General features: G+C 38.7%; 1 protein-coding gene across 1 annotated transcript; it reads left to right on the top strand.

The window, feature by feature from the left end:
• Window positions 1-7,494: 7,494 nt before the first annotated feature.
• Window positions 7,495-9,633, top strand: LOC117220526 (uncharacterized). Its single transcript, XM_033470550.2, has one exon. The coding sequence runs from the start codon at window positions 7,713-7,715 to the stop codon at window positions 9,057-9,059; it is 1,347 nt and encodes a 448-aa protein (XP_033326441.1). The 5' UTR covers window positions 7,495-7,712; the 3' UTR covers window positions 9,060-9,633.
• The last annotated feature ends 16,895 nt before the right edge of the window (window positions 9,634-26,528 follow it).

The following is a 26,528-nucleotide window of genomic DNA, read 5'->3' as shown; positions in this document are numbered from 1 at the left end:
AACTATTTATTTAAAAAGAAGGAAATGTTTGCGACCGGAACAGATTTCTTCAAGATAGGCTTGGTAGAATTTTGGTGTCTTGTACAGGGGTAGGTTCGTTCGAAGTCATCGCTGAACGGGGAGTTCGGCACAGGTTGACCGAGCGTATCAAATCGTAGTCCCAGAACGTTCATTACTTCATTATCATAGAAAAAATTCGCATTCGTCACAGTTTCGAAGACGAGACCGGACTTTTTTCTGGCAGTCCCAAAAACTCGGGCCTGCTCTCTCCCCGGAATTCCTCAACAATCGGTACACCCACACCGACACGGAATAGTTGAAGTTATCGATAGACAATTCAAGTACACTGCCTTTTGACGGGTAATGTTCTTCGTTGAAACTTTTCATCCTCAAATGTTTCATATGTGAATATCTCTATTCGAGATGGCGTGAGGTAATTATTACTTTAATACTCGGACAGCGAGGCTCAGATCTAAGGTCTAATATTTCATATCAAATACGTCAACAATGTAAGTCTTTCAAGCACAATCAGAGTTTATCCAAGTATAATAAGTGCATAATAAATTTAATTCGATAACTTTCAGATAGTTTCAAATAATTAATTCAAGTAGACTTATTAATTCTTATATATTAATTTCGGTTCCAGTTAATTCAAGAATTCAAAGCGAAATCATTCGTTACTTTATTCGAGCGAATAATTGAAATTAGAAATTAACCGAAAACAATTCGTTCGAACAGAAAACAAAATAAAGTTCATTTTTCATATTATCCGTGAAATAAAAACGATAAAATATTCGAAATAATCGGATTATTTCGAATAATTCTTTGCTATTCAATTTCAAATAAAATCGTGACGAGGACCGTTAAAATGTTCAAAAATCGAGGCAATACATCGTTCGTCGGGTTCCAAGAAATTGTTCAATCGTCCGACCATCGGTGGATTGTCACTGCAGCCACGACTGCGGTTAGCGTTCGGATGTGCATCCCTGCGTAAAGGGGGAGGCGTCGCGCGACAATAGAGAGACTTTCATCGATCAGAGCGCGCGGGTTTCCCGCGACACACGGAGAGAAACAGACCGACACGTGTTGGAGGATCGTCGACGTCGATTCGTCGGGGTGCTAGGCCGGTAACTCGCGAGAGCATCGAGCAGCCGGGCCCCGCTTTGTTGAGCAAATAGACTCGTTTGTTGGTCCACTCCTGGTACCTGCGTACCGCCGAGCCGGAGGTCCCCCGGCAAAGGCGGCTGCGCGACAACAGGATGAAATAATAGAAACGCTCCGGAAAACCGATTTCCTAAGCCGTGAAAAAGGGAGCCGGGGCTCCGGACCCCGGGCCACAGGGCCCAGAACACGGCTGGAAGCGAGGTCCCGGTGCCCCGCGACAAGAACGCTCCACACCCACGGCGCACTCTTCCCATAATGATGCAATGAGTGCTCGAAAAACCCCGATTCGATGCGGCAGTTCCTGTTACGGCTAGCCCTGTCCTCTCAGTGTCGGATTCTGCCCGTAGATAACGTTTAAACAAATCCTTTGTTCCTACGGCCGCGTTTTCTTTTCGACTTTTCCCGCGACGGAGACAGTGGGGTTTTATTCTGTGAAACGTGGGACGTTTTCGTTCCTGTTTAATGCAATTACAGCATAATTCAATTATTATGCAATTGAGATACTATGCAATTTAAATACAATATAATTAAAGTGAGATTCACTAAAAAAATTAATTAAGAAATCACGGTCGCGTCTTGTTCTCAATTTTTCGCGCGACGGAGAAAGTGACAGAATTTAATTGATATTCAATGGAAATACAACACAATTAAAGTAAGATTCATTTAAACAATCAATTAAGACATCCTCTGTTCCTGAGATCGCGTTTTATTCTGAATTTTTCTTGCATCGGAGAAATTGTCTTTATGAAATTTCTGTGTCTTCAATTGGGATACACTCTAATTGATGTAATTAAATTTAGAGATTCTTTTAAAAAATCTTTTGTTCCAAAGATCGTGCGCAATTTGTTGTGTTGCTTTTATTATGTTACAGTGTTGGAATTTTGGGAATAAAAGTGGCGTATTACAATATAGACTGAGTAATTAGTAATTACGTTAATTGAATGATTTGAATTATGAAATGCAATTACAACACAGTTCGATTACTATGCAATTAAAATACGTTGAGTGATGTTTAGTGTCGGAGTCACTATTGTTTGTTTGCCGCCATATTGTCAGAAAGATCATTTAAATTCCTCGGTAACAGGTAGTCCATTGAACAACAGGATACAGTTTTTCAACGATTTATCGTGTTCTAGCCCGAGGGAATGGAATCCTCGCGGAGTCGGATTTTCCGAAAAAGAGAAGCATCTTGTGTGTTCTGGTTTTCCTCAGGTCCCGGATTCTCTCCCATCTTTCGGATGAGATCTAAGAGACACTATTTTCCCGAAAAGAGAGGACGCGCCGCTACCTTTTCTCGAGGACTAACGAGCACCCCGCTCGAAAGCGTGCGTGTTGCTCCGCCACGTCCGTGAAATCGCACACACGTACACATCAAACACGCCGACCATTATAGTTCAACGCATCTCTGGGCATTTGACTCACAGGTGGCTATTATCTCATCCAGACGATTCAATTGAGCCACGTAAGCGATTGTCTGCGACCACATTGATGCTTTAAACGCGATGTTAATTTAAGGTGCTCGTCGCGGTCTAACGACAAAACAATAACGATCGCCGTGCTGGGGATCGCCGCCATTCATGCGCTCCGCGACACGCTAATTTATCACTAATTATTCGCCGAGCAATGCGTCAATTAAATGCGCGGTTGCCGTTTCCTTTCGTCGTCGATATGATTCTTCGAAGCTTTCTCAAATTCGTGTTTGAGATTGTATTTGGTTCAACGAGAGGTTGAATTTGTATTTAGGCAAATTCAAGGCGAGGTTCGTATTCGAATTTACATTCAATCTCGAACGGAAGACCAAATTCTAATTCATACTCAATTTCAAACTCAAGATCAAATTCAAATTCAAGCTCAAATTCGAATTCAAATTCAAAATCAACTTCGAATTTCGAAACTCGGGAACTCAAATTTAGATTCAATCTCAAGCTCAAATTAAATTCCAAGCTCAAGCTGAAATTGAATCTCAAACTCAAGTTCAAATTCAAAGTCTAATTCAAACTTTTGTTTAAATTCAAATTTAAATTGTTATTCCAATGCACCTAATACAAAAGATTCTCAGTGTAGTAGTAACTACAGTATCATGCAATAGGATGAATTTATATTGTTGTAACATAATTCACATTGCAAAATCAAAGACTATATAAAACATTAATTGTCAAAATCAAAAACTAATCTTCAAAATACCCGCAAAATAAAAGTAATTCAATTAATGAACCTGAAACTAGAGAGTTAATATTTATCCTGGTGGATAGTATCTCAACTTTTCTGTATTCTCTATATTCCAGTAAAATTCAGTTTGATCAATATATTATAACAAACATGAATTTCGAAAACCACTAAACAGTTAATGTCATCCATGTGTGGCCGACGCCGCATTCATGATGTTAAATAATAAAAATGTCCGTGATTACTTATACTTATTTACACTTATTTACTTTTCGTACGAAAACGAGCGAAGGAACTTCTGTCGCCAAGTTTCGACACAAAGTCCGGTATTATTTAAATATATTTATTTACAGGGTGTCCAAAAATTACGGTATTTCTGTGAAATAAGGGGTTCCTGGTGTCATTTGTAGCAATTTTTTCCTTAGCGAAAATGTTCTACGAGGCTTTGTTTACGAGTTATTAACGAACGACGCTTGACCAATGAGAGGCGAGCTCGACTAGCGCTAGGTACTCGGCCGCCTCTCGCCAATCGAGCTCGCCTCTCATTGGTCACTGTTTTTCGTTAATAAATCGTGAACGAAGCCTCGTAGAATATTTTCGCTAAGGAAAAAGTTGCTTCAAATGATCTCAGGAACCCATCATTTCCCGGAAACACCATAACTTTGGGAAACCCTGTATATTTATACTTATTTATATAAGAATTGTTCTCATCTATTCTATAAAACAGAAATTAGGTAGAAAGTTATTTCTTCTTTTAACGAAGTTAATACAGTGAAAGTAACGCTGGAGTATCTTTATGGAAGACACACAAAAAGAATTTAAAATACCGCAATGTGAATACAGAAGAGAACGCCGTTGCAATTCTAAGCATCTCAAACCCTAATATTTATTATTAGGAACTGCTTGCAGTAAGTGATAGCCATCGTATTTTCGATCCTGGGTCTCTCTATTCCACATGAAAAGTCACTAAGTATAGATATATAATCTCTTCACTGCAAATTTTATGGGCTAAATTTAATGCAGAGTAAATTCTTTTTGTGTCTTCAATACTCTGCAGTAAATATAACCCACAAAATTTGCAGTGTAGGGATTATATACCTATACTTACTGACTTTTCACGTGAAATAGAGAGACCCAGGATCGAAAATACAATGACCATCATTTACTGCAAGCAGTCCCTAATAATAAATATTAGGGTTCGAGATGTTGAGAATTGCAACGGCGTTCTCTTCTGTATTCACATTGCGGTTAATTTGTGGGAGCAGAGTTCATACCAGATATTAACGGAACAACGGATGGAAGAGGGACCGGCAGTGCTTGCAGGTGGCGGAAAGCTCGGTAACCGCTTAATCCTATTTGTCCTCAATAGCGGGAAACAATGGCCGTAGGCAAAATTTATCGGACTAAGCCGGCCGCTATAAACCAAACGACGACCGTCACCATCCTCAGTCCGACCCTTCGCCGTCGTAACGTTTCGAGGATACCATTACCACTCGACCCTACGAAATCTGTAATTTACAAGTTAATTTCGGGAATGTCATGAAAACTACTTAGAACCCCGACCATTTTAATTTTACAAGTAAACGCAAGCGCCATTTTCCTACGTCCCGTTGGTCATTTTTACAACCTACGTTCACGACCCTATTGTTTCGGAAAACCACATTTAAATGCAAATCTATCCTACTCAAATATTTTAATCCTTAACGAAGCCTCCATTAAACAGCTGGATAGTCAGATAATTAAAATTTGAGTTTATTGTTATATATACATTTGTATATTTATATTATATTTATATTATACTCATATTTCGATAATTAGAATCGCGACGAAAAAGTTTTCTGCGAGAATTGTAAGCGAAAAGGATAAGGGAAAATCTACCCTTTGTTCAGTCATTGAATAATTAATCCAGCAATGTAAAAGTTTTTTGCGTGGATTTCGAACGGTAAAAGTTAATGAAAAAACTATCCTTACAGTTTCGATAATTAAATGAAATAAAAATCGCGGAATAAAAAAGTCTTTATTGAAGACTGATCGCAAGAAGTGTTTAAATAAAAATTAATTTCTTTGATGTATAATTACCTATATTACGTTACTAAATAATTCTTTACTAAAAAGTTACAAAACAGTGGTGATACTAATACGTTAAAAATAGGGTATCGACATCGTTTAGATTATTATCTACGACAAAAGCGTGAAATTCACGATCCAGTGACAATATAAATAATCTCAGTTGTGACACAAGAGCATACTGGATTTTAAGCGGTTATTCATTCATTTCTGGCATTTACGGTGCACGCTACATGAAACTGAGTTTACACAAATACCATAACTGCGTTTATAAATAACTAGGTATGCACTTAGATATGTGTACGACATGCGCGTTCAAGGGCTCAGCTTAGAATTTAGAATAAGAATCGGTCTATTATTTTTCGATTGTAGTCTCGTTACGGTGGTGGTTGTAAATCAGGTTCGACGAGGAGGAATCGCATCTTCAAAACTTGTTCTGTTATGATTGCGGCTTCGCAGGGGAGAATACGTGAACAAAAGTGTGTGTCAACGTTGCATTGTACGATGCGATGCAAAATTCAAAATCGTGTTCATAAAATTATAACCGTATAATATCGAGTCGACCTATGAATAGCAAAGAAATAAACGTCGCTTAATGCTGACTTGTTGTATAAATCTTTCAAACATGTATCTTATAATTAATGAAACTGTGAGAGATTTTATAGCGAAGCAAAATATTTTAGTAAAATAATTTAGAGGGTATCAATATTTGATGCATTTTATTATTTTGCAGAATTCTGTATTTTATTGACTACCGTATGTATGAGATAGTATTTTGCAATAAGTTGATATTTGCGATATTACTACTGGAATAAATAATAACAATGGAATAGAATTGTAGGAAATTGTATAGCGAGCGATATTTTACTGAAATGAATTAGAGAATAAGAAAATTTAATGCATTTTATTATTTTGCAATATTTTGCACTTCGTGTATTGATATTTGCAATATCGCTGTTTGAATAATTGCTCACAATTGTGCCATCGATTTAAGAAGAAGAATAACGAAGAAAATCTTTCGAAGAGGTGCGAAAAATAAAAAGAAATACACGGTAGAGACTGACTAAATAGACTGCGGATTTTATGCATTTATGACAATAATGAGTCTGTACAATTTCAAGCAATAGACAAAAAGAATTTACGAACATCAATTTATTAATTCCAGCTTTTTAAAATGATTAAAGGAAGAAAGAAATTTCCGTTTGGCACCTGTCTCTTGCGACTGTGTTAAGAGACATTTATTTTGCACAAAGATCCAGAGTCCACCGAAAGATGTAACTTATATAAATCCATAAAATAAATTGCATTGATTTGGTAGTTGTAGTGTTAAAGATTTAACAAAGCTATCACAGAAACTTTCGACAATGAATTATGGCCGACGATGCCCAAGGAAATAGGTGCTCCGTTCCAGCGTGCGCCGCCACTGGAATCGCGCAACGAGCCGAAGGCAGCTAGACAGGTAAAATCTAGAACAATTCGGGATCCCTCTGAATCTTTACGGTTCGATCAAGTCACCGAAACAACAGCGGTTAGAGCCGCGGCGCAGCAGCTACCGTCAGCGGGAGCATCAACAAAGGGCATTTACCCCCTTTCGTAGCCCCCGGGTTCACATGCGAGCGAGCAAATCGGTCCCCGCGGAGAGAGCGTCTCCTCAGGAACGACAACGCGAACCCGGAGAAAGAGACAGAGAAAGCGAGAGAGAGAGAGAGAAAGAGAGAGAGAGAGAGAGAGAGAGAGAGAGAGACGGATTCGTAAGAGGGCGTAGAAACGCAGCAATCACGTTTGGATTTGTTTGTATACGCGGGCCCGCAGTTTCTCCGGGGATAGTTGCGGCTGCGCGCCCCACTACCGGCGAGTCCCCGATCGGCCACCTTCGATGTCCCTGCCCTCGGCTTAACCACGCGTTGTTTGCACTGTTTACTGTCAAACATTGGCCGCAAAACATTGTGGTGGGGGACCGGCTCGCAGCCACTGGAGAGCGAGTCGGTTGCTTGGCGATTGGTCGGCTCCCTCCTCGGCCCAGGCTACCGGTAGCCGAGTAGGCGTGGCCTCGGCGACCATATATAGATCCCGTGGCGGGGATCACGTTAACTCCGCGTCCGAGCTTCGTTAGAGCAACTTCGCTCGTCGTTCGTGGGACATCGCAAGGTCCAACTAGGGTTTAAAACGCATACGTTTCGAGAGAATCTCGGTGAATTCGTAGTGTTTAGTGTCCAGAACTGTACATACACCCCCTGTGAAAACGTTCGATCAGTGCTCCCGATCGATTACCGAAGTTTCGCGGACTGTTCAGAAACTTCCAAGTGATCGAAGTGATGGTGAATATGGAGGGCTCCTGCGAGCAGCACACGGTCACAGCCTCGCCGCCGCCGAGAACCGCGCTGAAGAGCAGCTTCAGCATCCGCAGCATCTTGCCGGAAGCTTGCGCCGGCACCCCGGCGCCGGCCGACAGTCGTTCAACGTCCCCGTACGTGAGCCACGTCGAGGACACCTCGGATTCCAGTGATTTGGACGTGACCGGTGATGGCGGCACTGAGACGCCGCCGTTGGATTGCTCGACAAACGCCGGGGTCGCGGCGAATACCGAGGTGAAGGACTCGAAGGACCGGGAGACCGACGAGAAGAAGAAGACCGAGAAGCCGCCGTATAGCTATAACGCGCTGATCATGATGGCGATCCGCCAGAGCCCGGAGAAGCGGCTAACGCTAAACGGAATTTACGAGTTTATTATGAGCCATTTCCCTTACTACGAGAACAACAAGCAGGGCTGGCAGAACTCGATTCGACATAATCTCTCGCTGAACAAGTGCTTCGTGAAGGTGCCGCGACATTACGACGATCCCGGCAAGGGGAACTACTGGATGCTGGACCCCAGCTCCGAGGATGTCTTCATCGGAGGCACCACGGGCAAGTTGCGCAGGAGAACCACGGCGGCTTCCAGGTCGAGGCTGGCTGCGTTCAAAAGGAGCGTTGTCATGGGAAGCCTCTATCCCACGCCTTACGCTCCGTCGGCATGGCCAGCAACCCTGTACACGCTGCCGTACTTGCACCGCGCCGCCAGCTACCCGGCGCCCGCCGGCCCCTACACCACGCCCGCGGGTTATCCCGCGAGCTTGTTGCCCGGCGCCGTCACCAGCACCGCCAACAGCCCCGCCAGCAGCCTCCCCAGCAGCCTTCCTAGCAGTCTACCCAGCAGCCTCCCCAGCAGTCTACCCAGTAGCCTCCCCTGCAGCCCCGCCAACAGCCTCCCATGCAAGCCGCAGCCTCTGCCAGCCGCCGCCGCGCCTCCCGCTCACGGACACTTCGCCATGGACAGGCTGCTGCATCCATCCCCCGGCTACGCCGCCAGCATCGCCGCCGGCATCCCTATCTCCGGCAACCCCTACGACTTCTACTCGACTCTGAGGTCCCTGGCCGCGCACCAGCAGCATCAGGTCACGGGAACGGTGTTCGCTCACAACCAGCAGCATAGGTACCATCAGCCGTCGGTTCTCGGTCAGATGACGTCCGCCAGGGCCTCGCCTGGTAGCAGCCCCGAGCCAATGTCCCCACATTCGCCACCGGTTTCGATATGCAACTCCGTGCAGCAGCCCAGGATGCAGCACTCTACGCCGCAATTGCTTCTGAAACCCATCACCGTGCTCACCGGCAGACAGAGCTGAACGTCGCCGCCGTGGACGCTGGATCAGTGATCTGCTTGGTAGCCGGTTCGCTGTGCCGTTCGGAGGAGTTTGAGGACGAGTGAGAGCAATGTTGTTGGTTGATTCGTTTGGACAAGTGGGTTTATGAACTTGTAGAGCGTGAGAGAATGTCTGCTAGTCATTACATATCGTAGTAAATAGAAGGGAGGAGTCGCAGTATATCACAATCCCGGTGGTATTTTACGTGCTGTAAATATTATATATGTATAAATCGACGCGCGCAGTTGATGTGTTTTCTACGCTCGAAGCGGATACCAAATTACGCGCGTCGTCGCACGACAATTCGGGATAGAGTAATATAATGTTGTAAATAGTCTTGTCCATGTAGATGATCTCTTTTGGTCGGCGATCCTGCGTCGCCCGGCGTCGTCGGCTTTTTTTTATTCGATTCCTGTATATAGAAGAAAGATTGTTAAGCCTAAGAAGCATGGGTCGCGTATGTATATATGTACACATATGGAGAATGTGACGTGGAATTAACGCGTGCGGCTACATGTGTACGACCGTCAAATAAATGTTCAGATCTTTCATAGAATATCTGTGTCGTTTGTTCTGCGAACATCCCCTCGGCCACCTTTTCTGTACACCTTTCATCGTTTTCTGTCAAACTTTCGCGAACTTTTTGTTTTCGATTTTTCTTCAGGCTTTTCTTAATTCGAGAAATTTTCTCGTGATAGATTTCGCATCGCTGGGTATTCTTGTATCGTTTCTTCTGGTTTCTCTGCGTTTAGAAAATTTTATTAAAATCTTATTAAGTATGTTCTATGATTACTTCCAGTTCTTTTTCATTTAAGAATTTCTACGGAAGAATATCTTGTAATTTATGGCTTTCGAATTTTTGCACGGTTCCTACTCGTTTCTCTGCATTCTTTTGCATACAAAAAATTGTATCTAAGCATATTTCTTAGTTCATTTTTCTCTGAATTTTTGCATATGATTTCTCTCAGCTTTCCCTTCATTCAAGAAATTCTATCAAAGAATATCTCATAATTAATTTTTTTCTGAATTTTATTGGTTAAATTCTTCTACTTTTTCGTCATTCAAGAGAATTCTATCAAAGAGTATCACACAATTCATTGCTTACAAATTTTCTCACCTGGTTTCTCCTTACTTTCTTGCATTCAAAATATTTTGCTAAAGAATTTTGATCAAAGAGTACCTCAAAAATCGTTTGTGAATTTTCTTGCATGATTTCTCCAAGTTCCTTTTCCTTCAAGAAGATTTCCCGAAGAATATTTCAGTAGATCACTTTGTTAAAAATCTCTGCTGTCTCCGAATTGTTTTAATATAGTCTTCTAGTATTTTTGGTGCGATTTTATCCATTTTATTTTCTTTATTCAAGAGATAAAAAGAAGAACAACTCATTTCTATAATTTTGAACCATTATTTCTTATTTCCTCTGTTTCGTTTCTGCAAGTTTCTATCCCTTATTCAAGAACATCTATCAATGAATTTATCGAAGAATTTCCCTGAAAAAATATCGAGGCCCCTTTTCTTGATCTACGAAGATCGATCAAAGTCTATCTGATTAAATTTTTAAATCGAGACGTGTTTGAATCAAGTTCATAATTTTATACGACTTCATCCATATATTTCATGGAAGATCGATCGAAGTTCGATCTTCACAGATATCTCCATCGCGAAAAACGATCTTCACGTTCCACTGCCCTCAATTTTCGTACTTCACTGCATTCTCTTGCATTCCATTTTCTTCATCCGCGAAGATCGATCGACGAACGTCTGCCGAGATAATTCGAGGCGAGAGCATCTCAGTCTCCGGTTTTACGTTCTCCGTCAATATTTACGGAGACAGATCGTATGACCCGAAAGCTCGATTTAGTCGGTGACAACATAGTAAATTTCATGAAACACGTAGCGCGAAGCCTTGTCCACGGCGATCGTAAAAGTAACAGCCAGAACCCGCCGGCTGTCAAAACACGGCCTGGAATAAAAGTTTTCTCTCGGCGAAGTCAATGGATAATGGCCGACTGCGAGGTCGGGCCCTTCGAAATAGGAAATTACTTTACTGCTCCAATATAACCATAAACCATCTTTCGGCGGCCTTCGCTGGTTTCAGCGTCCTTTGGTTTCACACAACCGTTTTCCAATCCCTCGAATAATACCGACTATCGGCGCGTCCTGACCTCGCTCTCCGTCTTTTAAACCAGACGAATATCATTCGGCGGTCGCTTTCGTCTTTAACCGTAAGAACGCTTTGCTCAAAAATTTCGGCAGAGCGCGGAGTTGAACGCATTGTAGTTTAATCGAAGAATTTATTCGAAACGTTACTTGGATAACATTTTATTCGGAACGTCATTTAGATAACATTTTAATCAAAACATTAGTTGAATGAAGCTTTATTCGAGGGACGCATTCGAAATGTTACTCAAATATTTCTGATTTTGTTTCGTCACTCCGACGAATTATAATCTTCGCAAATATTCTTTTGTTCACTGTCAATTAAACTAGTCAGTCCGAAATCTAAAGAAAATTCAAATCATTTGATTCGATTTTATTAATGTCATTGTGTGTTTAAACGATGCGTACACACTTTCGTACGTCACTGTATTTCAATATGTATTTCGAAAATTCTGTCCGTCTTTATATTAATATTTAGCTGCATTTTTCTAGCCTCTCTCGAGAATTATTAGTAATTGTCGAGCCCTGATCGCGAATAATATTGTCTTAGAACAATAACAAGATTGGATTTATTTAAACTTTCTACGATTTTCATTGTAATATGTGTTCCAATGAAGAAGTTCGTATAAAAATTTCTAACGAAAACATTTTCATGGTATCAGAAATTGTAAAGAAAAAAATCATTTGACTGGTTTGGTAGTTCTAGCTTTAAACGCACAGTAACTCGGTAAAAATCTGTTTTGTACACTTTAGTAAATATTTTGTGTTCTTCGTATATTTCAATTATGATAAAATATTTGTAATTTTATAAAAAAAAACATCGGCATACAATTTAAATATTTTAAGAATCACGATGTAGGTAAAAAGCATTATTTAATTTGTCGAAAACTTCGGAGGTCACTTCGATGGGCACAGTAACTGGCACATTTGTCCAGCTCGATCAGATTCCGCTACGGATCTTGGCCGCCTCGAATCGAGAGTCCGGCATTTCGTTCGAGGGGTGTATAATGTTTGCACAGTTGGCGTATCGCCGAAAGTCCTAGACGAGGCGGTTTCACGTGGGCCAGATACAAAAGTGTGTGTTGTTGCTCGGTACGAGGCGGCCGCTCGATATTGGTATGATGCATTGAGACAATGAGGCGTAAATAAGATAATAGCGTGCGCTCGCGTACGTCCAGCGGGGGATTTAAGCGTTTGAAGGGCCGAGCGAAGCACACGGCAGAGAGAAAGAGAGGCCACTACCGATTAGGATCGGTAGATGAGATTGTGACCCGCGCAGCCTCTCCACTGACAGACGCGTTTTGCATTCTTATATCTTTAACCAACATCGACGCTGCGCTTCAATCACACGGAATTGCCACTACACCTCTTACACGCGCTGCGCTCCAGAAAATATTCTTTCGAACGCCGGACCACGGAACGCAGCGAATCGGAAACCTAGCACTGTGAGTGTAATTATTTTTTTTTTCAACTGTTCCTCGTTGTTTCCACTCTCGGTCGAGGAAGCCACGTTTTATTCGTTGAGATGACTCTGACGTACCTTAGTAGATATTGCTATGTTTTTGAAGTTCAATTTTGAAAGGTTTTAGAGACCACTATATGATATTTCAAATTTGAAACTGCGGTTGCAACTTTGTGGCACTATCAATTTTTAATAATTACATTTTCAAAGACTTCTGGAATCTTCAAATCTTCTTTACTATTTGAATTTGCTGTTGCAACTTTTTATAATTGGTACATTTTTGGAATTCCTATTGAATCTTCCTATTTGAAATTGCACTTGCAATTATGTGGCATTGATATTCTGTTTGCAATTTAATTTTAAAAGACGTTTGAGTACTCTAACAGGGTTTTTACTATTTGAAATTGCATGTGTAACTTTATGATACTGGTACTTTTTTACAATTTAATTTTTCAACAGACACTGAGATCTGTAAATTTTCCTTCTTATTTAATATTACGCTTGCAACTATGTAGCACCGGTACTTTATCAGAAGTAAAAGTTTGAAATGCTTCTGAGATCTGCACGTGTTCTGCCCTATTTGAAATTATACGTGCAACTTTGTGGCATTGGTGTATTTTTTACAATTTGATTGTAAAAGATTTCTGAGATCAAATGTTCGTTCCTATTCGAAATTTTATTTGCCACTTTGTGGTAATGATACTTATTTACAATTTAATTTTCAGTATTGTCTAAAATCTATAATCGTTTTTTCTTCTTTGAAATTGCACTTGCAACTTTGTGGCATTGGTACTTCATTAAGAGATAAAATTTTTAAAACTTTCCGAGATCTGTAAGTCTTTTTCCCTATTTGAAATTGCACATTCTTTGTTTACAATTAAATAAACGTCTTGGAAGATCAACGAATGTCCTTTCCTATTTAAAATTTTAGTTGCAACTCTGTGGCAGTGGCAGCTTTTTACAATTCAATTTTAAAAGTTCAAACAAAACAATTTTAAGACCTGAAAATGTTCTCTTTTATTTGAAATTGCAACTTTCCGGTATTCATTGAAGTCTCAATTTTGATTAAAGTCGTTACAGTAAATCATTTCCTCGTACGAATAATTCCAAAGTCGCAGATATCGTGTTCCAAGTGCGCATTTCGAGTGCAAGATGCAATTGTCGTCGGCAGGTGCCGAAAGTGCGTCAATAGTATCGGCGATAATCGAAAATTGCGCGAATACGTCAAGACCGCAGCTACTGCGCGTTATCATCGGACCGATAACAGTTGTCAGCGATACATAAAGCAAAACTAAACGAATATTGCATAGCATCACGTAGTCGAAGGGGACGGTAAACACTTGCGTGGTCAATTGCTCCAAGTGGCAAGTGGTGCTATGTGCGTGTAACTTCTCCGTGCGTGGTAAATATTCTTCTCTAGCTATGCCGAGAAAATTGAATTCGTTGCTGGCCTTTTTTACCTCGCAGATACTAACGATGTATTCCATCTCGGCCGCTTTGCCAAACTTGCGCAAAGCTACGCTCTCGCAAAACTATAATTGCGCGCGCGTTCTGTACTTTCCATGCCGAATTAACATTTTGTCGAAAGCCTGTCAACGTCCAATTTTTCTAGTAGCCTTTCTTTGCTCGCCTTTCGACTCTTCGTACTCTGATGTCCCCTTTCAGGTGACATGACAAAACTGCTGATGATCATGTTACTTTCAAAATGAACAATTTTTGTTTCAGAAAATTTGTAGCAATACAATCTTTTCTCAGATTTTATTATTTTATTTTTATTTCTAAAATTCTATTTATTTTATATTAAATTTAATATTATTATATTATATCTTCTTTATAAAAAAGTGTGGCTTCGTATGTATAATACTTTGTTAATAAATATGTTCATGTTTTTAGCAGGTGACTGAAGATAGTTCTCTGAGCTCAAAGGATCAAAAAATCGTCCTATATTCGTGAAGCTGAAAGAAACGATACGTAAAATCTAAACAAACTAAAACGAAATTATTAGATAATGTTACCAAGGTCGATTTGTTGATACCCGATTGTAATAGTTAGTGCCACCAAACCATTTACTTGGCAGTTAAAAAATTGAATACTTTGTAACTGCAAATTAGACATTCGGAGATTATAAAATGATAACTGGTGGATAATGTTGTTAAGAAATATTCGAGTGCAGTGTTGTGAAGAATTTTTTCATTTTTGTATCATTGTTCATTATTTACTATTAATTCTGTGCATAGGATATTACCATTTCAAAGATTCAATGATCGTCAATTTAATCATTCGCTTTTTATTCTAAAAATGAGATACACGTGGGGCAGGTAAAAAATACACAGTTGAAATTTTAAAGCTTTTAATACCTTTGAAACAGAACATGTATCAGAGTTTGCATGTGATGCAACGCTAAGCGTTTTAATTCTTTTTCCCATTTTGACAAACTTGGTGATGTTCAAACTGACGTTTATTCAATAACAAAATTTAATACACCTCCAATTACTATGCTATATAAGTTCCAGAAGTCCTTTTCGGTACTTGTCTGAAAAATTTTCTCAAAGTCGATGGACTTTCGAATTGTGAAAATTTTTTTAAAAAATTACTCATTGTCTAAAAAATATTTTACAGCAACTTCTAGGACTGGCATGTTTTTTCTTAAAACTTATAAAAATGAAAGAAAATGTGCAAATATTCCAAGAATACCAGCTGTTTAACAAACATTCGCCAAAATCTACAATGAATTTCCACTTTCAATATTTAAAGGACAATTAACATATTCATTAATATTGAAAATACTTTGAAAAACTACGTTTTTTTCTACTTTTAGTCACTGCTCGTCGCACTGTGCGATGCCGCGATCATTCAAAATAATTCTCGACGATTTTGGTATTGGCCAGTAGGTTAAAGGAACAGCATGATGGTGGCCAGTGCGATGTTTTATCGATATCGGTGGCCAGGGTCTGCGAAACGTGTAAAGATCGTAAGTGTTCCTAGCATTTTAGTAAGTAGTCGGTAACTCGCTGAATCACTTTGCGCTATTACATTATTGTCGATGTCGTCAGCGTTATTCGCAGAGTCGCTGACTAGGGTTGCCGTGATGTCTTTCAGAGCCCTTGTAATACCATTTCACTAATGCCGCGTGATTGCCGCGTTATCTATGTATAACGGTCACGCTTTAAAATCGTCGTGTTCTTGTGTCGCGACCATTGTCCTCTCGGAGATTCAACGTCAACACAAATATTAACCCTTTGTAAATCATTTGAGACCATTTCTGACGTCACTCTTTCGGTAATTTTCTCACGGAAAAAATTTCTTATCGTCGTCTATTGTCGTGTTCGCTGCGAAAATTGTTCGCAAATCTTTGTGCATTGTTTACACGGACTTTCTGTGCAATTTATAAAATTTACTTTGACGACTTCTATCTATTTAATGCTGTTTCGCAGAAATATTTAATTCAAAGATATCTAACAGTACGAATCTGCGTGATTCTATTTGAAACGTTTTTGCAATACGATGCTATTTGAAATGTGAGTGCGATTTTATTTCAAAATTGCATTCGATATAATTTTATTTCAACGAAAATTCGATACAATTCTGACTTCTTTATTAATCTAATATAATTCTAATTTGGCAACGAGCCGTATGAAACGAATTGGAAAAAAATACAGAACTCGGTATCAAATTAGAATTATATTGAATTTTAGTTGCAGTAGAATTATATTGAATTTAGGTGTAATAGAATTATACCGAGCTTTGATTACAATAGAATTGTATTGAATTTCGTCTGCAATAGGATTACATTAAATTTCGTTTGGAAAAGTATTATGTTGATGTATAGTGCACCACTAAACCTACCGCTCCAGTAATGTAATTTATTCAAGTATTTTCGAAGAAAAACGTTTAGTGTTAAATAGAATCAAACTGAACGCATTTCTAAAATAGAATAATTTAGGATTGCTTTTGAAACATTTCAGAAGCATTTCAGAACATTTCATTTACAGGAGCCATCGATTTTACCTTTGTAGAGGAACAGAAACGTTGATTATTTTTCGATATGTTTTTTAAATATTGTGAAACGCCCGTTGATATTCCCGTTTCATAAAATTCGCACAATTTCTGCTTTGTCGAAAACTGTAGAAAAATGTTCAAACAATTGATAAAATTCCACCAATATTTCCTGCAGTCCGTACTTCTATTTAATAACAGCGATATCTTTGATCATTTACGATTTTATATTTGAATCAAACTACGAAATAAATATACTTGAAATATAGATCTACAGTAAATTGTAAATTGGAATATTCTCGATTTATTTATTACATCTTATATATAATTTACTTATTTAATATACTTTTTAATTTCCAAGCTGTCTTTCGTCCCCTTCGATAAAAATAGTATTAAAGTAAAATTTCCAAAGGTGTTTTTGTACCTTTAAAGTTTTCAAAGCTATCTTTGTACTCCTTCGATAAAAATAGTATTAACTCTCGGACAACGGAGCTCGGGACTATTCCGACCTAGAGTATAAATATTGCTATATTTTTAACACTTTCCATAAGCACAATTTTAAATAAACAGTGTCACGAATTCTCGTCCGCAAATTGCCGATTAAAACAGAAATGTTGGGTAAGAAATTCTTGCTGAAGGGACGATCGTTTCCACCATAGCTATGAGCTCCTCCATGTAGACGTTGCAGTTGCAGGCCCCGTTGCATGCAGCTTCATCTCCCCCCTCTTCCGTTTCTTCCCCTACTCGGACGCGGACGTTTATGGAGAGAAAGGAATAGTCTGGTTTCGCTACCGAGCAGAGGGTTTCCTCTTACCGCAAGGGTGGCTGCGCTTATGGTGTGCAGGAGAGGTGGGTACCAGGCGAAATTCTGGCCTATGGGGATCCGTGCCGAGCGTATCATGGTGGTTGATTTGCGGTTTATTATTCTGAGCGCATTCCGACATTTCTGTCTTCGCTGTTCGCACCTTTCCTTTCCGGGACACGCGTTCGAACGTGTCGAACGTTCGCTTTCATTCTACAGAATTCTTCCGGAACAATGGTAAACGTGGTGCATTTATAAAACGTATTAACGTGGTGATCAATTGCGAAACTCAAGTGTGTCGTCGCTGAGGAGTCTACGGCGGATTATTTCGCCGGAGATTTTACTTTATGGAGGTTCTAGTTTATGGAGCTTCTATTTTATGGAGCTTCTATTTCATGGAGATTCTATTTTACGGAGATTATAGTGAACGTTTGAAATTATTCATGTGGCACGTTGTAAATAATTACCTGTTCGTTAATTCGAGGCTGTGACGACTGTAAATTGTGACGGTGAATTATCAGTCTAGTAAAACGAATTTCTGAACCGCACTTTAATCAAATCGACTGACAATAAATCTAAGTGCATTTTTATGTAAATTCTCAGTTCCGCTATTTATTTATTCATTTATTTATCGACGCTTCAAGCCAGACGGTTTATTAAGCAAATACAGGATTGTTACATGTATGTTGTTCGATAATACTATTATTTTTTACTTACTTACTTACTTTTATTTACTATTAGTTTCTAAATTCTTACGGGACATTGTTTAAGAAAATTAGTAGTTATTCTTAGTTCTTCCACATTCATTAATTATTTTTTAAATATCTAAAGTAGGGAAAATTGTTTTACGTTGACTAGAAAGCTTTTTATCGTGAGTAAAATAAATATTTTACAAATTTTCATTATTTGTATCATAAATGCATAAAAATCCGCAGTCGAATGATTACGTATGATAACGTTGAATACATAGTATCAGTTGTATACATGGTTAATTATGTGTTGTCTTATGGTAGCAGAATAAATTAATGGCACACATTAAATCAAATAACAGGAATAACATTTTTCTAAATTATTCTTAAGTGAGTGTAGCATGCATTCTTTTATTCTGATTTTATATACATCTACAATTCAAAAATCATGAGCGTGGTTTACATTCTTTTGTTCTTTGCACATAGGTACACAATTCACGATATACTTACACAAAAATTATGCAAAATTTCGATATCTTCGAATACGCGATCAAAAACGGAGCAACATATTTCTCCGGAATATAAAATCGTTATCAAAACTGTATTTTCACATCCAACCTCGTTCAAGCTTCAAACGAAATTGTCAATTCCAAAGCGTGATATTCAGATCCTACGTCGCCATGTGCACAAGCCTGTCGCACCGAGTAGGACACTCGATTTCCATTCTTCAGCGTTGTTCTTGGATAAATTCTCCGGCTCTCTGTTATTCGAACTATAATATTACAGTCGCGATCGGTAATCGCGCGTAGGGTATGTTGACGTGGCACTTTGATTGCGGCCAATTTCGTGGAAGATTCAAGGATAGCACGAGTAGCAGCGAGTAGGCTTTGCACGCGTTGTAGATCGTCCATGCACATGTACGCGCGCAAAGACGCGCGCACACGCGAACACCGGCAAGCGACGGACGCATTGATACGCACACGGACGCACTCATACGCAGGCGCACGCACATGACGTAAGGCCGCGTACCTATGTAAGTAGCCGTATACGTGCTGTCGCTGGATGACTCGGTTAATTTATTTAAGCGGGGAAGAAGGGTTACCGGAGGAGAGAGAAAGAGAAGAAGACGCTCGGCCGCCAACAGTGCCATATTTCTCGCCACCTCCGCATAGTTGGTAGCAATTACGAGCTCGCGATTATTCGTCTGGAGTGAACCAGTTTGCGGGCTTTCAGTCGCGTCGCCTTTACTCGATGCGACGCCCACTTTTCGTCCAGCCACGTCTCTGCGATCGTTTCTTCATCTCAATCTAAGGGGATCCGTCCTCCGCGATCAAAATCCTCCCATTCTGCTTGCTTCTTCCCCCGAAATTATGCTTTCCGTTAGGAATGATGCAAGCACGTGGGCATCATATCTGCGGGATTTTTATTCCACTATGTTACTATTATTCTCTGTGGTTGGTAAAGTCGTACTTTCGCGGGTCTGACTGATCGTAAATTGTTAATGTTCTTCTGTTCTCTTAAGTCCGAATAAAATTCGATTCTATTGGCTACAATGTTTAATTATTCCAGTAAATGTAAGCGCTGAATAAACGAACGTTTTCTTCTTTCTTTTAGATAATTACAATCGAAAAAGTTCTAATCGTTGCAACTGTGAAGATAATGATATGGCAAGAGATTAAGAAATAGTTGAGTAACGTTCCTCAAAGAAACGTAATAGGAATGGTCATACGAAAACTTCATATCAAGTGATATGTTATCATTATGTGTTCTTTAAACAGCTACTATTTTGTGTGTTAATTATTGTGTAGTAAATTAATAAAGTTTGATACAATAGCTTTGGTAGTTCTCGACATCGAAGTGCCGTTTTGCTGTCTTATTGCGTGTCCGCAGTTGCTCCGTGGCTTCAATCTAGAAAAATTACTTTCCCCGATCAAGATCTTTCTGGTTTCTTTGTTTCTCCCAAAATGTAGTATTCTGCAAGAGAAAAAGCATATTACCGGTAGAATGCAGATTTTATGCATTTGAAAAATATGTACAAGCCAAAAAAATGCGTAAAGATTCACAGTGTAGTGATAACTGTGTAACATACGGTTTTTCTAAATGTCTTTTGTCATAATTCTTATGAATTAATTTGCAACAATAGGTTTTTATGCGAGGTCAGTATTTAAGACCTAGAAGCAGTCTTGTACTTTTAACATTATGAAGAATATTTCATATTGATCATTAAATTTAATATTGAAACAGTGAGCATAGAAGGCAATATTGAAAATATGAGCATTCAATCTAATATTGAAGATCTGAGGATTGATTTTAATATTGAAAATATGAGCACTGAAAAATGAGCAATTTAGTATTGAAAACATGAGCAGTGAATTTAATATTGAAGATATGAGTATTGAATTTAATATTGAAGATATGAGTATTGAATTTAATATTGAAAATATGAGTATTGAATTTAATATTGAAAATATGAGCGTCGAATATAATATTAAAAATAATCGCAATGAATTTAATATCGAAAATATAATAGTCATACTGGAATATTTTCAATATGTTTTATTACATTATTAAATGTTCATATTTTGAGATCGGTAATATCAACTTCAGAAAATCCTCTTTGTGGGCTTGCTGAGCCTGAAGTATATAACAGAAAAAAGGATACTTCAGAGAATCAGACACCGTCGAACGCGGTCATTCAATTTGCCCAAGGAATTTGAAACGAGCCGTTTCGCCAGTCCGAAAATGCGATTCGACAAAACGTGATTCACGCCCGAACGATAAGAAAAGTGGGCGATGAGATTATTGAATTAATCACGTTATGCAAAACAGTTAAAAGGTTCCCAGGCGCGGGCAGCCACCACAGAAGGCCCGTATCTTCGTGTGACACAAAAGTATTAAATGAATGAATGTATGAATGGTACGGTCATCGAATGGTAGAATGAATGAGCGGCTACTCTGTGTGTAGTGTTGTCGTACGGGGCGGAAGATAGTCTGGAAAGAATGAAAGGAGGGAACGAGGAAAGATGAGCCGAATTGGTCGAGCGATGCAGCGAATGCTGGCGACATGGCGGCCATTCACGTGGAAAAAGTCAATACTGTTTTAATTGTTCGCCCCATTGCCGAAGAATTCCCCTGAAACGTGTACGGTTCACAGAAATAATAAGCTCGAACTAATGGATGTTCAAAAATTTTATGGTACCTACAATTCATTTAGATCCATTCAGATTCATTATCATTTGAGCAGTGCTCAAAAACGAGATGTGCTACACCTGAACGAAATTTTTTGTATAACAAGACACGGTTGTCAGAAATAATAAGCTTATACTAACACAGTCGAAACTCGATAATTCGAATCTCACCGGAAGATTTAAAATGTTCGAGTTGTACAGGGTGTTTCATAATTCATGGTGTAAATTGGATCTGATAGATTGCATGGCTGGAAATGAGACGAAAATCAAGAACAACAAAATTGCGTGGAAGTCTTGCAAAAATTCTTTTGTTCACTGTTTGATAAATTAGTTCTTTTGACAGCAAATTACAATTATAATTAACAAAATCAGTTTTTAATTATGAATAACAATTACGGATAACCAGAATTATGTATTGGTTATGAATAATTGTTATCGATCAGGATTTTATTTTATAAATTTTATTTTATTTTATACGTCGGATTCTTGAAATTTCGATTAAGAAGTGTTCAGATTATAAACTTTATATGTTTCACCTATAAAAAACGTTAATAACTTTGAAAAAAAGGGTTGAAAAAAATTTGGTACGATCATTTTAAAGCTCTCTTAAAACCATGTTATTTTAGCTCAAACAATTTCCAATCGAACTACAGAATATATTAAGCTAATCACGTTTCGTGTTCCACCCTATATATGGTACTTTCCTCTACGTTTTTTAATATAACACAGTCTTGAGAAATATGTTGGACAGTTATGTCCACGTTACATCGGTGACACTTGTTTGGAAAATGATTTTACATACAAATGCATAATATAGTGTAAACACCCTGTATAATTCTGGTTATCTGTAAATGGGTATTCGTAACCGAAAACTGTTCTCGTCAATTATAATCATTATCTGTAACGAATAAACATTCTCGTCATCGATAATTGTATTGGATTAATAATAATTCAATGTATATAATGCTTAACTTTAAATATTTAACAAATAGAAAGTAACATTTTTCTTCTCTCATTTGAAACTACATTATCTCTAAACGTTCATTCACAGGACACTTACCAATTAACATTTATACCAAGTTCTCAATTAACAATAAAATAATCTCGCACACAAAATTGTTATTTGCAACAAAAACAATTTTCGTCATCCATAATGTTTATTTGGTAGTCGAAAACAATTCTCGTCATTTATACGGTTCTTGATAACCAAAAACTACTTGCGTCATTTATAATGGCGTCATTGGTAAGCAAATTTTAAGTAAAATTCAATGTTTATACTTCAGTGTTTCCTCGTCTTACTTGTAAAAATGATGGTCTACGTTCTTATCAAAAAACGAAGAAACGCTTAGAATTTTAGTTGAGAGAACGCGCGCGGGTCGGCTGATTACACTGTCACCGCAGCCCAGAACCGTGAATTAGCATAATCGCCAGTGGCGGAGCGACGAGACGAGACGAGACGTATCCATTGAAACGCAGAAAAGAGCAAACGATGCGCGTGATGAACGGCATAGACGGAAAAACGGGTCGCGGGTGTTGGGGGGAGGGCCAGCGGCAAAAGAGACGGTGTTTTTAAAGGAGTCCGCGGAGGAAGGGATAAACGGAGCGATACGGCCGGAAATGTGTCGTGTCGCAAAGGCCTAACGACAAAGAGAGGAGAAACCGGCGAAGACGCGCGAGGAAGACGCTCGTAGGCGCTTCATTCGGCTTTATTAGACGGAGCGGTGGAAACGAGCAGTCCGTTCGTTCGTTTAGTTTACACACCAACGAAACCCGGCGAAACCGAGTTTACAGGGTTGCTCTCCTCTCTTCTCGTGCTACGCTTGTCCTGTCGTCTCTTCCACGTCGCACCAGCTGACACCGACACGCTCGCCATGATCTTGAATGGCTTCAATTAGCTTCGTTTAGGTCGGCAATTGTTTCTTGAGAATTCCCGTAGAAAGCTTCTTCTAGCTGACACGCCGCGGAATTGCGAGCTTCGTCCACTGACAGAGCGCGGGTGGGACGGGGTGGATCTATAGTGGATCGCAGTGGAGAAACCGTGGAGTCAGGTAAGGCTAAACTATCATAGGTTGCTGTTCGTTGGTTCATGGCAGCTTGAAGAACGGAGTTCGGCACATTATTCGAATTTCTTCGAATAAATATTTATTTAAAATAATTGTACGAATGAATTCTTTTCAGTCGGATACGTTATTCTATTGTTTACTCGAATAATTCTTCATTTTTTTTATTCGAATGAATTATTATTCGAGTAATTCTCCATTTTCATTTGAACGAATTATTATTCGAATAATTCTTCATATTTTATAATGTATCCAAAAGTAAGAAACTTTCCGTTGTAGTAGTTGATGAAAAAGTTGATTATATAAATTAACATAGAAGGAATGAATCAATAAGCTATGGAAAAACACTATATTCTATAATGTTCATTAAAATTGATTGTTTCCTGAATCAATACCTGTACCAATAAATTCTTATTCGAATAACAAATAACATCTTATTCGAATGACAAATAACTTATTATTCCAATAATAAATATCTTCTCTTATTTGAAGAATAAATAACTTCTCATTCAGATGAATTTTTATTCGAATAAAATCTGATTTGGATACATTGTTGTCTAGATAAATTTTTATTCGACTGGATATTTCGTATTGATAATGTCGAATTACATTTTATTCGTTAATCCTCATTTCTTAGCCATCATTCGATGGATTCAATTAATAAAGTAAAATTATTATAATAAAGTAAATTTTGATTTTGCTGTACAAAGTTGAATTGAAATCGAGATCATTATACTACCGTGAAATTTTGTCGAAATTAAAAGTAAAAGATTTTGTGTCTTTATTTATCCATTTTACACGATCACCTTACAGTATTAATAATTCAATGTGAATAATTAATAATTTAATAATAATAAAACGATATCACATCGATGTGATATCGGCGACATCGTTGTCGCGAAGCGAGCGCGAGCGTTGACACAGAAACGAATGCGGCGCTAACGAAACAAACGAGTTCGAATCTAAAGTTTTCGAACATCCAGCATGTTGTTGTTGGATAGGGAAGTGTCCTGATCAAGATGGTGGCTACGCAGTTAAATATTATGAGATTTAAGTAGTACTAGCTGGACTGGGCTAAACGGTGGGTCGTTAGAGGCGCGGGAGACAAAAAGGGAGAAAGTGAGAATACAAAGGCACACACCAGCCCTGATTGCACTTTAATTCACCTTCTCCTTTCTTCGTTGCCTGTGGTCTATTCCAGGCTCGAGCACGAACGAGTCAGAGGTTTAAGCAGGAAGTTGTACCCTGAGGGAACGAGTCTCGGCTTTCATTGGCGAGAAAATTTTTTTTTATTGTCTCGTTTGGTGCACTTAAATGTTCTACTACAGATTCAGCGTTCTCGTTAAGAGGAACGCGGGACACACGCCGCAGGAAGACCTGTAATCTTAAACCGTTTTACAGCCGGGCATTCTGCAGTCTTTTCAATGAAAATTCAGTCAATGTAGAATTTCAATGTTACACGCGGATTTAGATAGAAAGCGGTCCGTTAGGGCGACTCTCAGCTACGAGGATTAAGAATTCTTTTTTAGAATTATTTAGACTTATCCCGCTAAATTGTGACATTTGGTGAGAAAGCTATATAGTGTATTTTAGGGATAAGTTTAGTCTTAATTAAGGTGGTGGGGGGGATGATATCAGAAAAAATAGACAGGACCACCCTATTGTCTATTAAAGCTAAAAGTTACTGTCGAAAATTGTCTATTGAAAAGCCTTAATATAAGTTTGTCTATTGAAAGCCTAAAATTGAAACAAGTTTGTTTATCTTACAGTTGCAGAATGGAAATGAAATATTAGTGGATATCGAAGGATCAAATAAAAAGAGATAGAACGGAAGCCTAACGCTGCGCAAACAGTTCTACGCTGACCTATTGCGCCAAGTAATTAACCTCTCCCGCTTGGCGGCTCTTTTTAAGGTTTCCTCGTTTGAATGCCTGAATTGAAACACTTCCGACAACGCATGCAACAAGAAAGAAAACACGACGACCGTATGGGCTTTCGATCCCAAGCTTCGTAAACTAGTAGCCCCCAAAACTCTGGTCCAGAGTTCAGCATCGTTTCAATTGTTTCGAATAAATATTTATCCAAGATAATTAATCGAATTAATTATTTTCTCAATTTTCGAATATTTTATTCGATTAACGATCGTTCACTATCCGTCATAAATTATTTTATCATAATTATTCTGGAATTAAAAAGTTTTTATTTCGTATGTAAAAAGATTCAGAACTTTTGTTTGAACCATTCTTTTGTAATATGACATTCTTAAATGAAATAAAATACCTTCCAGAAGAAAGTAACGTTGTCATTTTAATAGAAAAACAAAATTATCCTTAACGCAAACATGAAAGATCATCTAAATATCTTAAAAAATATTGTAGTTACAAAAACAATGTTTCAAACAAAAGTTGTGCATTTTTCTACGTGGAATATGATTCCAAAATAAAAAACATACGTGTATGATGAAGAAAGCAAGATGACCTTAAAATAAGCTTGAAAACACCGTCGCATTAAGAAACCAGCAGTGCCATTTGACTTCCCACTCGAAATACTGAAGGACACCTGTTAGCTTTTTTTCAAATCACGTGTTTACAAGAGTTTTTACAACTTAAATGATACACCCTATATATAGGAAGTTGAAATACGTTAATAAGTATAAGAACTGATATGAATATGATAATTATATTTTGTATTTGAAACTTCAAAACCTACGGGCACGATATACTCGATAAAAGAATATTATAAATAATGGCGAGTAGGTGTTATAGAAATCAAGAAACCTTGAAATGCAATGCAGGAATAAATGAAAAGGCCAATAGCGGACAACAAAAAATCTGACTGACTGTGTCAGGAACAATGGAGCATAGGTACTACAGAAACGATAGAAACTATTGTCGAAGCTAATAAAAATTGCAAGTGCACTGTAGAATTGACTGAAAACTCGTAGCGTATATTCCAGAAACAAGATGACAATTTCGACTGCGCCGCGGAAACAAACGAAACCCTGCGGTACACCATAAACGATCAACAACGCGGTAAAGGGTTAAAAGACCGGCGCGTCTGGTTCGGGGATGGGTCAAGGTAAAAGGGGGAGTCG

The sequence above is a fragment of the Megalopta genalis genome, chromosome 2 (assembly GCF_051020955.1).
Source record: "Megalopta genalis isolate 19385.01 chromosome 2, iyMegGena1_principal, whole genome shotgun sequence".
Classification (NCBI taxonomy): Eukaryota; Metazoa; Arthropoda; class Insecta; order Hymenoptera; family Halictidae; genus Megalopta; species Megalopta genalis.
Note: the sequence above shows the minus strand (reverse complement) of the source record. Positions and strands in the feature narration are given on the sequence as shown.